The following is a 13,444-nucleotide window of genomic DNA, read 5'->3' as shown; positions in this document are numbered from 1 at the left end:
TGTTTGTGAATGCATTGCCTAAACTTTTTCCCACCTGGATCCAGCAGAAAATAAAGTGCACGTAAAAACTAGTTTTGGCTGTGTGGTAACCTAGTTTCCTTTTGGTTTGCTTTGACTTAAACGTTTGCTCCATGAAGTCAATGTAATGGACTATGAAATGATCAAGTTTAAGGGAAAAATGGGAAAGTCAAAGAGGGGGTCAGAAATGAGGTTATGTCTTTTAATTGCTCCGCCTCAATCTATCTTATTTTCCTGTTAGTCAGCTCTCTTTCTGTCTCTCCTATTTTGTCTTCAATAAATCTGTCAGTGAGCTCTTCTCCCTGTTCTTTTTCTGCTTAAATTTGCCTCCTCCTCTTCACCATGTCCACCTCTCTTCCTCTCACATGCTCATGCTTTCCCGCTCACTCCCTACTGTCCTCTCTTCTCTACACAGACATCAAAGTGTTGATCTAACAGAGTGCTATTGTAATTATGACTATCGCAGATATCAGCCTCTGCCATTCAGATGTGCATTTGTGTTTCTTGGGAAAGAAATTGTGTGCCTGCCTGTCCTTCAAGTGTATACACTGAACTCAGACTGTTCTCAGAGCCTGTTTGAACTTGTGCGTATAAAGAGTGAGTCTATAAGAATGCTGTTATTTCAGTGATTGTGTATGTGAGTGTGCGTGCCACTGGAGACCATGGGCTGAATCTCCCTTCCCAAGCATCCCTCTCTTACCCTCGACCCTCCACCCCAGTCCTTTTGCGCACACAGACACACTCTCACACACACCCTCCTCCCAGCGCTTGGGCCCCAGGGTTAATGGGTGTTCAACCTTTCCATTATCCCGATCAGCCAAGAATTACCTGCTGAATGATGTTTGCATTAATATAATATATATGGTAATTTCCCTCCTCTTAATTACGGCTGGGCTGAGCGCGGCAAGGGGAGTGGGCTGATCATGTGTAAAATTGATTTGCCAAGGAAAAATATGGTGATAGAGTGAGAGCGCGCAAGGAGGAGGAGGGAGCTGGGGCAATGGGCTGCTGGGAATCAGCGCACACATACACACACTTGCGCAAATCACATGTGCAGAGTCACACAGATGCACAGACTCACACACTGGAAAGAGTACAGGAAAAAGTGCTGGCCTGGGTGGAATAAAATAAAAACTTTCTCTCTCCCCTTCTCACTAGTTCTCTTCCCCATTAAGAAAAATGAAGTGCATCAGCAATAAAATGGAGATATTTTTCGGAAGCATCCTCAGTGGTGAATTTGAATAAACATTTTCCTCACTCAGAAGAGTTTCTCTGGAGAATAGCAAGTAGCCAGGTGACAGAGGTGAAGAGGGGTCAGAAGTGGATTGTGTATGAAATGCTTATGGTTATAGGGTGTTTATGTGTGTGCAGATATGGAGTGGTTGGTGTTTGTGTGTATGAGAATTTGGAAGGCTTGAATGACAGTGTGTGCAAGTGGACTTAGAAAGATCTTAATGGAAGGTTTAATTTAAATGACAATGTGCAGGCAGATAATTAATACATGAGAGATTCCTCCTATCAAAAATGTTAAATTAGAAGTTAAAATTAAACGGCAAAGTTCAGTGACGGATTATTTCATGTTCTGAGTGTTGGATAGTCAAACAATATAAGGTAAGAAAGGGATGTTACTGATTGGAATAACTTCACCAGTTTAATGTGAGTAACTATAAACGGAGCCTCTGATGCACATATGGCACAGTAAGAGGTGGTTGTTACCGTTATCATATAAGAGGCTGAGTTCATCAAGTGGTTGCCTGTTGCCTGCCTCTTTTGATGCGATGTGTTAGCTTTATTTATGACTAATATAAGTTTTACTCAAAAAGAGCTAATCAATTCCCCTCAAAAAGTAGATCATCAGCGATTATTTCAGGGAGCTGTTTTAGAAACGTAACTATTTGTTACCTTGATAGTTTGGTGTGAACAAAGCTTCTCTTTAATGTGTGTTCACTCACAGTATTATAATCCAAGTAATTTAGAACTTGTTCTATTTGTTTGTTTTTGTTTTAAAATACAAATTCTGAACTGTAAATATAAAGCAGTTATAAACTGGTTTTGAAGATGCAAGAGGAACCCAGAAATGCCAAAGAAAGCTCAGACGAATCAAGAGGCAGCAACAGTTAGTCTCAAGCGGTATAATAATCTCTCATTAAATTAAACTGTTTTCTGTTGAAATTCTCCATCACCTTTTTTGGAAGGAAAATTTTTAGACACTGCAAAGTCTGTGGGACATTTTCACTCTCCTCCTCTCTCTGGTTTCTTTCCTTTCTTCTTTTTTTTCCTTTGCCTTCATCACTTTTGCTTACTTTTATTTCTGCATTTCTATGTTTTCCTTCTTCTGTCTCATCCCTTTTATTCTTTTTCTCTGTCTCTGTTTAATGCTGTATTGGGCTGCTCTTCTTTTTTACTCAAACCCATTCTCTCTACCTCTCTCTCTCTAACACTCACTCTCTCTTTGGTTGACAGAAGGCGTTCAAAGACACCAGTCAGTATGTGGTTGGGGAGCTGTCTGCGCTGGAGAGCGAGCAGAGGCACATAGACGCCCGAGCAGCTCGCGTGGAGAAGAGGCTGCGCTATCTCATGGACACAGGTACCCCAAGCCCAATTACACTGGAAAAACTGTTTTGGCAAATTGAGCGTATGCACGCACATACACACACGTGTACTTGGGGAGTGTGTGTGTTTGTGTGTATTTATTTATGTGTGCGTTTGTGTGAGAAAGAATCTTTGAAGCCCCCCATCCCGCTCACCCTCCCTCTCGGGTGAATGTTGAGCGACTGAGCGCTGGGTGGATATAAAAGGAGGGGATGGTGGGTGTGAGGGAGGAGGAGGAGGTGGAGAAGGGAGGGGAAGGTGGGGTGGGGAGGAAGAGAGCGGGGTAGTGTGTCTCGGGGATGGGAGAAGAAGGGAGACCTCTCTGGGCTGGGGTGATAAGGGAGCCCTTCATGGGGGAAACGATAACTGGGTGCGATAGCGGAGCCCCAGCCGAAGTCTCCGCTGCAGCCGTTTGCCAGCTGCGGCCCCAGCCAGCCAGCCTCCACACTATTGAACAGTGCGCTCAGCCATGCACAGCTACACACATACACCCTCCTTCCCCTAGTACATATCTGGCCTTCATTGATATGCTGTATGAGGAAAGACGGGGTGAGTTAAAGGAAGGAGAGAGGGGAAAGCAAAGAAATGTTTCTTTAAAAAAAAAAAAAAAAAAAAAAAAAAAAAAACATGGCAACACAACATGAGCACTGACATAGTTCACAAATCCACGGCAGACTCACACAAATGCTTACACACCCATGCATACAAAGTGCAATCTGGTTTGGCGTACGGAGCTGGATTCGGAAGGTTTTTATTTAAGATTTGGCCGGGGGTAAAGCCTTGTTAAGACATGAGACAGTGTGCCGAGCCAAAAGAGGGGCCTTGGCTCCGTTAAGTCCCTAACTGAAATTGGAGAATAGCATCCCATTTGTGATACTAAACCCTCCCATTCCTCTCTCAAGAATTCTGTTGGAAAAAGAAATCATGGTCCCAGGAAGTGTTAAATTTTGATGTGTGCAAATGTACTGAAAGTGAAGGTACAGTATTTTCTGTAGTAATTTAGTAGCAGCTCTCATGCTCTTTCTGATATATCAGCGCCTAACTTGGTGGATTTATCCCCCAAAATCCTAAAGAAGCAACACAGGGGAGGATAGAAGAGGTGGGTTTTAAGAAAAGGAAACTGGGGTGGTGGGATTTGCGCTCACCTTCTCCATCCTATTTGGGTTCAGATATCGAGACTATCTCTCCTCTGTTTGTTGTATTCGCTTTCCTCTTTTTTGCCTCCCTCCCTGCCTCTGTGCCCTCTTCCCCTGTTGGAGCGCATGCCATTGTGTCAATCTGAAGGGCTGTTTTTCCTTCTTCTTCTTCGCCCACTGATAAAGCAGCCGCTAGCCAGCAAGCTGCCTGGTTATTTATTCCCAAATACCTTCAGTCGTAAAAATTTCTCTTTACACCTTTGTATAAATATACCTATGGTCCAAACTGAAAAATAGGATTCACCAGAAAAGGAAGAATGTGACAACAGAGAAGGCAAAGATGAAAATAATAAAAGGCTATCACAAAGAGAAATTCACCTTATTTGCTTTTCATCCCTTTATAACATCAATGGGGAATGAAATGAAGAAAATGCGTTTTTGACAAGTGAACACACTGACTCCTGGGGGATGTAGGACATTGTGTCAATTGGTGATATTGGCATGTGTGGTATGTTAGAACATGACGTTCTTTGACACATTTGATCAGTAAGTATGTATGAAGCATGTAGAATTAGGTCCAGAAATATGTATGCTGGCGGGACTGTGTTTAGCTGTGAGACATCAGTCAGTATTTAGGCCACTCGCATTGCAGTGCAGCAAGTGGCAAAACTCACCACATCATTTGGAGCGTGTTGGGCAAATAGCTGGTTTTCTTAAAGTATATTTCTGTTTCCATATCTCATTTTGCAGTACTTATCCCAGAGACTCATAGAGACTCATCCAACAGGTTATAGATTGAGCCTTAAGGGCAAGCATGGAGGCATCAGAGTGAGATGTGCCAGTGACAGGTGGTCACTAAAGTAACCTTTATCACCTCAGCAACCAAGGTCACCTTTCATTGTGCTGTCACAGATGAAAGATATTTTTTTCTGAACCGGAATGCCTGGTCAGAATGGCAACTGATTGGATGTGAGCAAAACATCTGGTATTGATCCATACCATCTGAGTGGGGCCTTTGCCTTACTAGTGGACATGGTGAGAAATCACCACTAGCCATCAACAAATGTTGCCTTTATTTATTTATTTATTAATTTTAAATCTGCCAGCCATTCTTTTGAAGGCCTGCCAATGTCCAGAGGTCCTTTTAGTTTCTACAATATCTTCTTAGATGTGAAAGTGCCAGCTTTAATTTTGGACCTGCAATTCCCCTGAAATTTCGCAGACGCTAAGTCTTATACAGCACTCTCCTTAGCTGCCCAAATATTCAGGGGAATTCTTCCAATCAAGACAAATTGGCAATATAGCAGCTTGATTAAACTAAACAGAGCCAATCACCATATAAAAAGCAAGTTGCGGGGTCTTTTAGAAGAGTTCACACATTTTTGTCAAATGTATTTCTTTGAAATTTATGAATGATTAATGATTTTGGCTACAAATATTTCCTAATTCTTTGAACTGTTGTGCGGTTTTAAAATCCACCACCAAGTATCAGCTGCCTCCAGTAGTCCTCTGTCTCAGCACAAAGTAACCAAATACTAAATACTCAATGATCCAGACCTCAAGTGCTTACAGGCAGATACTTTTCAAACTCAAGATACAAGATCCTTATTTCAAATGCTTATATATCCTGATGACCTGCCACATGATTTATATATCACATTTCAGTAGAAACAGATCATTGTGTGAACATTGTGCATCGTTGCTACTCAGCTTCTATAAATTCAACATGATGTTTTCTAATAGAACTATAAGCCAATGACAGTTTACCGAAGATACAAGCTTCTTTGGAATGGCCCCATGCTTTACACGTAAACCTGGCTTTCTGCACCCTTTAAAACAGGATAGCCACCTCAGTTCAACATATATTACTGACTGTTCTTAAGTGAACCATGTACATGTATGAAATACTGCAAAACAAAGACAAACTTAAATCAGCTGTTGAGCATTTCTCTGAAGCAGTTTAAATGACACAACCATCCAATATGTAATTTAGTCATGATTTCAAACGTGATTTTCAGAGAAATACAATATAATAAGCTGTTGTGGCTACTAATCATGTATTTAGAAATATAATCTGGGTGTATTAATCATGTGCTTCATTAACTCTTCCTATATTAACACCTAGATTCAGCCACGTTTATAGCAAAGTGTATGTGTATAGATTCCAGAGTTGTGTACACTTTGTTCATAGACGCAGAGCTGACTCTGAAAAGAGCGTGGATGTTAAGAGTACTCAGAGTAGTCACAGTACTGGATATGAGCACATGATTCAGACCTCTTGAGGTACCTTTGGGTGAGCTCAGTGTGCACTGGTGCTGTGGTAGCGTGCAGCACTGCAGGACTGATGAGCAGATGTGAACAGACAGACTGACTGACCCATGACTGATTGTTCATCTCTCTGCTCCACCAGCACACAGCCTGGGAAGATCCACTCTGCTCTGCTGGTCCTCAGTATGCCTTTCTTTTCTATCACATGCTTTTGCTTTGTCATTTCTGCCGTCTTTTCTCCCTTCCCCTTCTCAAAATACATAGTTTGTCATGTTGCTAACAAATGACAGTATCATGTTTCTCACATGGGATCGAGTGTTAAATCTTTCTTAAATATTTCTTCTAATTTTAAATAACTTAGCCATCTCATCTTTGTTGTTATACATTCTAAATCAATATTCTTCCATTCTTTGGTGTCTTCTTTTTATGTCTCCCCTCTTCTACATCACTTCTTTTTTCTATTAGCGCTGTTCATTTTATCCCTGTGAATCTTGAATTTCTCTTTCCCTCCTCTCACCCTTGCTTCCCCTTGTCTCCCTAATTTTTTTTCTACACATCCCCCCGGTTTGGACACAATGCAGCTTTCTGCAGCATTTTCTATTACGCCAGAGCCCTCCCTAGATGAATCCAAAGTAATTGGGGTGGTTAATTTATTTACTCAGAGGCAGTTCACAGCACATTAAATAATAGAGATAATTGAACAAGAATTGTCAAGTGTCTTCTGATATCAGACACATTACAGGAGGGAGTGTGCATAAAACTCCATTTCTATGCCCCCATTGTTTATGGTAATTAAGTACACAGATTTATTCCTTGGTTGCCTTCCAAGCTTATGGCAAGCGCCATTGTTGTCTTCTATTAATATGTAATCAGTAAATAGTTTAATTTTCTAATCTGCGGTTGGAGAATTCACTTTCTAACAACTCTTAATTACTGCTGGGCTCTAATGAGTCTCGCCATGCTGATTCAGCCAGCCAATCAGAGGCCGGGCCTCAGTCGGGGGGGAATTTGAATTCCTGTGACGCCTCCCCCCTCGACTAATGAACTTGTTATTCTTGCACCACTGGGAGCACTGTCCTTCACACATACAACATTAGGAGAACGTTCACCTCCTGCAACAGATTTTATGGGAAGATAATTAGTTATTACTACATTTTAACTGAAGCTATGTGTCATTGACATACACTTGCAAACACACACTTTACTGTAGTATGTCATGAAAGTTTTGTTGAAGTGTCATACAATGTTTTTGTACAGTGTTTAAAACAGTTATAACAGAATATAATCCCACTGTAATAATGAAAGCTAAAACTTCTGGTATATTTTGTTCTTTTTTTTTTTATTGAATTGAGATACCATTCATCGAAGTGTGTTTCTGACAATGCAAGTAATGCTTCTGACCTTGGCATTGGTGCTTTTGTAAAGGTATTGTTACTCAGAAAAACATATCAAACTCTCCTTATTGAAAATTCAGCTTGAGGTATGAAGAAGCATTCAAATGCATCATGTAGCCTTCACAGAAAATCCCCTTGCCCCTTTTTGAATATATCTCAACCACCCCCTACCTGGCCTCTGCACCTATTTACGCACACCTTCCATTTCAAATAGCTATATAACCTGCAACAATGGACACAATTATCCAAATAATGGCACTTAGCTGCACCGCAAAGCTGCCCCTCACCTACTGTGCATTTGATAAGAGATAAACAAGCAGAGAGAGGAGAGAATGAGTTTTAGCTCTCCCAGATTAACATATGTTTAAAAATTGCACTCGAAGCTGATAAGATTGACACAGGGTTTTTATGGTGTGCGCTCCTTTAATCTGCCTTTGTGTCTGCAAGTCGACGAGAGGAGAATGGCACAAGGAGGGCTCCTGCAAGAGCTTAATGTACTTTGCACATGCAGCCTATCCTCTTCAGTATCTGACAAAGGGACAGAACGGACTGTCAATGCCTTCACACTGGGAAGAGCTACCGGCCGCTTTGACTCAGTCTACGATTATGTAGGGTCTGCAGAACTTGAATGGTTTAAATTTCAACCTGTGGCTCAAAATCTCAGTTGTTCAAACTAAAACCTGCAGGCAAATTTTTATCAGTTTAACTGTACCAACTGTACCATTGTTAGTTTATTTTCCATTGTCGTGCATTAACTGGTTTAGGATAACTATTAAAAGAATATTTTTAACAGTGACGTTCTAGAAGCTTTTCGGTGCATTTGTAAAATGAAAACACAGTTGCATGTTACCTATTTTATGGAAACGTGAAGATGTGAGTGGGTGTGAGTGTACAAACTGCCACAGAGATATTACACTTTGGCGTTGAAATCTACAAACAATTGTTTTTGAAATGATTTTCTTCTCTAAAAGCTATATTCCTTCCTGGTAATGTTTTGACAGATCCTCCTCTTATAGTGTGCACAAACGGCAATGTGGCTTAGGCGTCATTGTTGCTCAGTGTGTTATGTTTATATATCCTTAGCATCAACTAGGCTGGCTTCTCACTATTTTCCCATGCCTGTTTCCCTAATCCAGCATTGTGGCAGCATCAGCTTATAGTTTGACTAAAGATTTAAACTGGGCTACGTGCATGGCAAGGGGACTTTCTCACACACATATGCTCGTGTACATCAAGCCCTGTCTTGTTGCAGCAACACAAACAGCATGTGCAGCTTTAAGTATATTATCAGGACCAGTTCTTTTACAAATGTATTGCTGAAGAAGCTTAACATTAATTATTGTAACTTTGGGCAGATTACATCCGTGCCCGCCTTGTAAGCGCATGCAGACTCATCTTGACCTCCTATACGAGAGCTTAAAGACACAAGAATGGCATTTTACCAACTTTAATGGGATAACCAGTCTAATCTTTCAGCACTGAGGGAAGAAAAAGTGTTTAGACTATAATACCCTCCCCAGTTCACATCCTGAAAGATGGAAGGACAGAGGTTTTGGTGTTGGCTTTAATCAGTGTATGCTTTGTTCAGGTACTGAACTCCTTTTTTTCCTTTGTTGAATTATTTTGCCTATTTCTACAATTGAAAATGAATAAAGTAACCTTTAAGTTTCACACACAGCTCTCTCCTGCATTTTCCAATAAAAATAGATTGGATAATTAACTCAGGCTTTGCTTAAGGCTTAACCAATGTGTAAATTGTGATTGAGAATTGTTGAGACTGCAACTATTGTTTATCCCCAATCATGGACCTGATTCGTAATCTACGCTCGTGGCAACTGAGATAGACACAGCCAAAAGAAGATGCGCTCCTCTTTTGAAGCCTTTGGTCATTTTTGTTGTTGTTGTTGTCAGGGTTACTAAAACAGCATTCACAATCGAATGGTTTTGTATTGGACCACAGTGGTATGTGTTTGTGGTCATCTTGAATTCATTTTGTGAGCAAATGCTCCATTCTTCCCTATAGGGAAGGAAAGAAATCTAGGGATCATTCCTTTAAAACCTATTGCCTTTTTCTTGCCTTTGAGGGGACAAAACAAAGGATTTGAGCTTTTTGTTTTGTGTGAAATTTTGTGTGTGTGTGTGTGTGTGTGAGACTCTAAGGTTCAGCTGGGTCAGAACACAGATTAAACCCTCCTCCCAACCCTAAAAGACACACACACACTCTTGCATATATATATATATATATATATATATATATATATATATATATGTACACACTCCCATTCCTGCCCATGACCTTAATCTCCTCTGCCATTTTAATGTTTAAGCAGCAAAACACTTAAATTGGTCATCACGCAAGAACTCTGCACAAGTGACCAATACTGAGCTCCTAACTCCTAACTCCCCCCCCCCCAGACTAGCACAGTGACACCACCCTCACTCCCAGATGTGCTCCGCTTCTCTTTTTTTCTGCCTTCTTTTTTCCAGCTCAGTGTCAGCCTTTCATACATTCTTTAACAGTGGGGATGAAAGCAGGATTTTTAGGAAGATTAGGGAACGGGATCCTCTAGGCATTGTCTGAGAATCTTCAGATAAAACGAGCTGGGTGGAAGGAGTCAACGGGAGGGAGGGATTTTGTTGCGATGGAGGGGAATAGGGTGTAGCTGCTCACCACAGCCCACAGACGTGTAAGTAAAATTTGTTTATAAACGAGGCAGGACACTATCACATCTTTTCTTATCTTTTTTAATATTGTAAAAAAATATATTCTCCTCCCTTTCTCTAAATCAGTTAAAGTTGGACACTTTGGGTCATGCCTTTTTTCGCAAGCCTGCCAGCGATAGGGACGATTAACATTTTCAGCAGAGGGGTGAGTAAGTAGGGAGGGGGTGGGGTTGTTGGAGAGAGTTGGGAGGTGGACAATGGCCGCTTATGATAATCTGCTCTTTATTGGAGCATCCCACCAATGCTTTCATCAACCGTCTCTCTGCCTGAGACACCATGCAGCAGCCAGTCCAACAAACCATGCTGTAAGCTGCCAAACACATCGTCACACACAAAAACACTAAATATACAAGTTCCACATTAACAAACAAGCTGAATATGTTTATACACACCCACTGAGGTCCCAGACACTAAGCTACAAAACACACTTCTGTTTTTTTGGCAACAAAATGTTGCTAAAACTGTTTTAATTTTTTATTTTATTTTATTATTTTGCTGTAATATAATTTTTTCTCATCTGCCAATGTTTTAATGTATCTTACATTATATTTTATTGTGTCTTTTCCACAAAAATAACTTTATTTTGCTTTCATCCCTTCCTAGGTCATATTGATCAAGGATATTTTGCTGTTTGTATTTTTTTTTTTTTTTTTTGGGGGGGGGGTGATTATTATTTAGTTTACAAACTGAAACCCAATGACATAATTGAATTTAAACCTTGCAGTCAATTAATCAAGGCTTTCTTATGTTAACTGATGTGGTAGCACTCAACAATGCAGGTTAATGACAGAGGTTTGGCCAGTAATTACACCATTCACTTGCGAACACAGCTGCTCGCCATGCTGCCGTTGTCATCACCCCTCTCCCCATACACACTGCTCCCTATTTCCCATTGTAATGAGCACTGCAGGCTACAAATACCAACAGCTGTCTTTTCCAATACATTTCCATTTAAATATCCATTTAAACACAGCAATTTTGCATTTGTGTATTGAATCAAAGCTCAAGCCTGGCCCAGTGGCATTAATAGCCTGATGTTGGTGTCAGTTGTAATGTAATGCTGCTCCAGATTAAAAACACTGTGTGTTGTTTGACACATTCACAAACATTAGGGACAATTTAAATCAGGAAGAGCATATTAAATAGGCTTATTTTTTCTTTATTTAAACATCAGATAATTTTTTTTCCAATATGTTTTCATTAATGCAGTCAAATTGCAAGACTGTCCTGACGTTGTGAAGTAAACAGTGAATAAAGATGCAGAAGGAAAGGATGAAATGACTATGTAAAAGAGAGATGAGGGGAAAACAAGTAGTGAATCGCATCACAGAGATGTAAGAAGGATGACTAATGTTGTTAGCAGAGCCATTACTGGTCCACAGATTAATTCATTAAGCAAATTCATCGTTCACCTCCCTTCGGCCTCCTGTCACAAGGCGTGTAATATGACACCCCTCAAATTTGTTCTAACATCTACCCCAGGGGGGATCGACCTCCTTCCACACACACACACACACACACACACACACTCTCACCACCCTTCTCCTTCTTCTCTTTGCTAATGGGGCAGGCGGAGCCATTTATGCTAAAAAGATTGCAGCTGTCTGTCAGCAGGTTGGTGGGGGGTGGGGGGCGTTCACTGCCCCCCTCTCTCTCCTTTTTCATTCAGAAATGTATCTTCCCTTGGTTCTCTTATTTCTGTTTTACAAGTTTTTACTTATTTTTTCAGTTTTTACTTATAACTGTTTTAAAAGTAGTTTAATCTAAGTGTGGGTTTGAGATTAACAGAAATTGTGACTTACTCTTAAAAAAAAACTGAAATGTTTAATATTAGTACTTGTATAGCTTCTGAACCTAGCCTGATTTTTTTTTTTTTCGACACAGACTATTCCACCATCAAATAATCCCAGATTATAAAATGTTTAATTAAAAAAATTGTAACACATCCAGTATTATAACCATTTATGCTCAACCAGAGCACACGTCCCCTAAAGTATGTTGAATTTGACTGCTGGCTGATCAGAATCCCTGAGTCCCTACAGATTCATGGTGATGTTTTCATGTGTAGGCTTAGCTGCCCCACCATTAGTACCATCAACAGGTACTAAGGTTTTCACTGGCACTAAATTACCTTGTGTTTCCCCGCCCCCTTTAATCCCCTCAAATGGTTCACACCTCTGTGTGTGTGTAAACACATACTCGAAGAACTAAGCCACCTGGTTTAACCTTAGTTTGGCCCCGCCGAGCTCAGGCTTATCTGCAAGTTTCAACAGTGATTCCACGCCACAGCTTTTAGCTCTATAGCTCCATGTGAGCTCCAAAGAAAATGGCCTCCATCTATGTAATTAATTTAAGACAGCATTTTCTTTTTCAATTCTTTCCTTCTTTTATCCAAATTGCCACATTTCTCTGAGACTAGTACACCGGACCAGACTCACAAATATTTTTTTTAAAGTGATAACTGTTTTAGTAATGACAGTATGACTGTTTTTCATTTATTTATTACATTTTTATTACAGATATATAATATATATATACTTTTTACCTATTTTTTTTTTTTGCATTTATTTAGTTTTAGGAGATTCATAAGACCAACATCTTAGTAAATATTACACAACACTTTTTCAGCTGTGCTGACTAAATAGTAGTTTTCACTGTAATTTTTATTAGTAATTTTTGATGTGACATGACCAGTTGATGTATGAAATGGGGGAAAATGGGGGTAATTTTTCTGTTGTGCTGAGGCAGAAATTATGTATCGCATGACATTGATTGAGTTCCTCGTTACTTTTTTTTGCACTCAATTAAAACAGAGCTTTTTACAAATCTCGGCACAGACTTAAAAACATTTAACAACCTCAGTGGGATCCAGTTGGATGGCATTGTGGACCCCCTCCTCATGTGCTCAGCGGCTTCTGCACTGATGATGTAACTCCCTCCTACTCCCCTCCAGTCTGGCCACACTCAAGCAGAGCAGTCAGAGGAGAAAACGAACCCAGGGCCTAACAAATACATGAAGGTTTGGTTTAACTAAATCCCACAGATAATGGCTACTGTGTCAAAGACTGAAGATAGCGGGGGGGGGTGGTGGTGCTGGATGGAGGAGGGATTACTCCAGCGTTTTGCATCAGTTGCTTTCTGCTGGGTGGCCCTGCTTGTCAAAAAAAGAAGGGAGAGACAGAGGGAAAGAGAGAAAAGCATTTAACGCGGCACATTGAGAAGAAGAGGGCTCTTAATGCCATCAAAGCAAGGGGAGAAATCAGTCATTAATTTATTCTGGCCCTCACACATGCGCGCACACACAGACACACT

At 40.5% G+C, this 13,444-nt stretch overlaps 1 protein-coding gene across 3 annotated transcripts in view; it reads left to right on the top strand.

Annotated features, from left to right (window-relative positions):
• The window catches only part of ehbp1 (EH domain binding protein 1), a 125,433-nt gene that overhangs the window by 90,708 nt on the left and 21,281 nt on the right, over positions 1-13,444 (top strand). For 2 of the 3 annotated variants that reach the window (XM_029520992.1, XM_029520993.1), the window contains one exon: positions 2,482-2,605. In XM_029520992.1, coding sequence (XP_029376852.1) covers positions 2,482-2,605 — 124 coding nt within the window. Of the gene's footprint in view, positions 1-137; positions 143-2,481; positions 2,606-13,444 lie in introns of all 3 variants that reach the window. The other variant, XM_029520994.1, reaches the window with a different exon arrangement.

Source organism: Echeneis naucrates, chromosome 15, assembly GCF_900963305.1.
Source record: "Echeneis naucrates chromosome 15, fEcheNa1.1, whole genome shotgun sequence".
NCBI classification, from domain to species: domain Eukaryota; kingdom Metazoa; phylum Chordata; class Actinopteri; order Carangiformes; family Echeneidae; genus Echeneis; species Echeneis naucrates.
The sequence above is the reverse complement of the archived record's forward strand: the minus strand, read 5'-3'. Positions and strand labels throughout refer to the sequence as shown.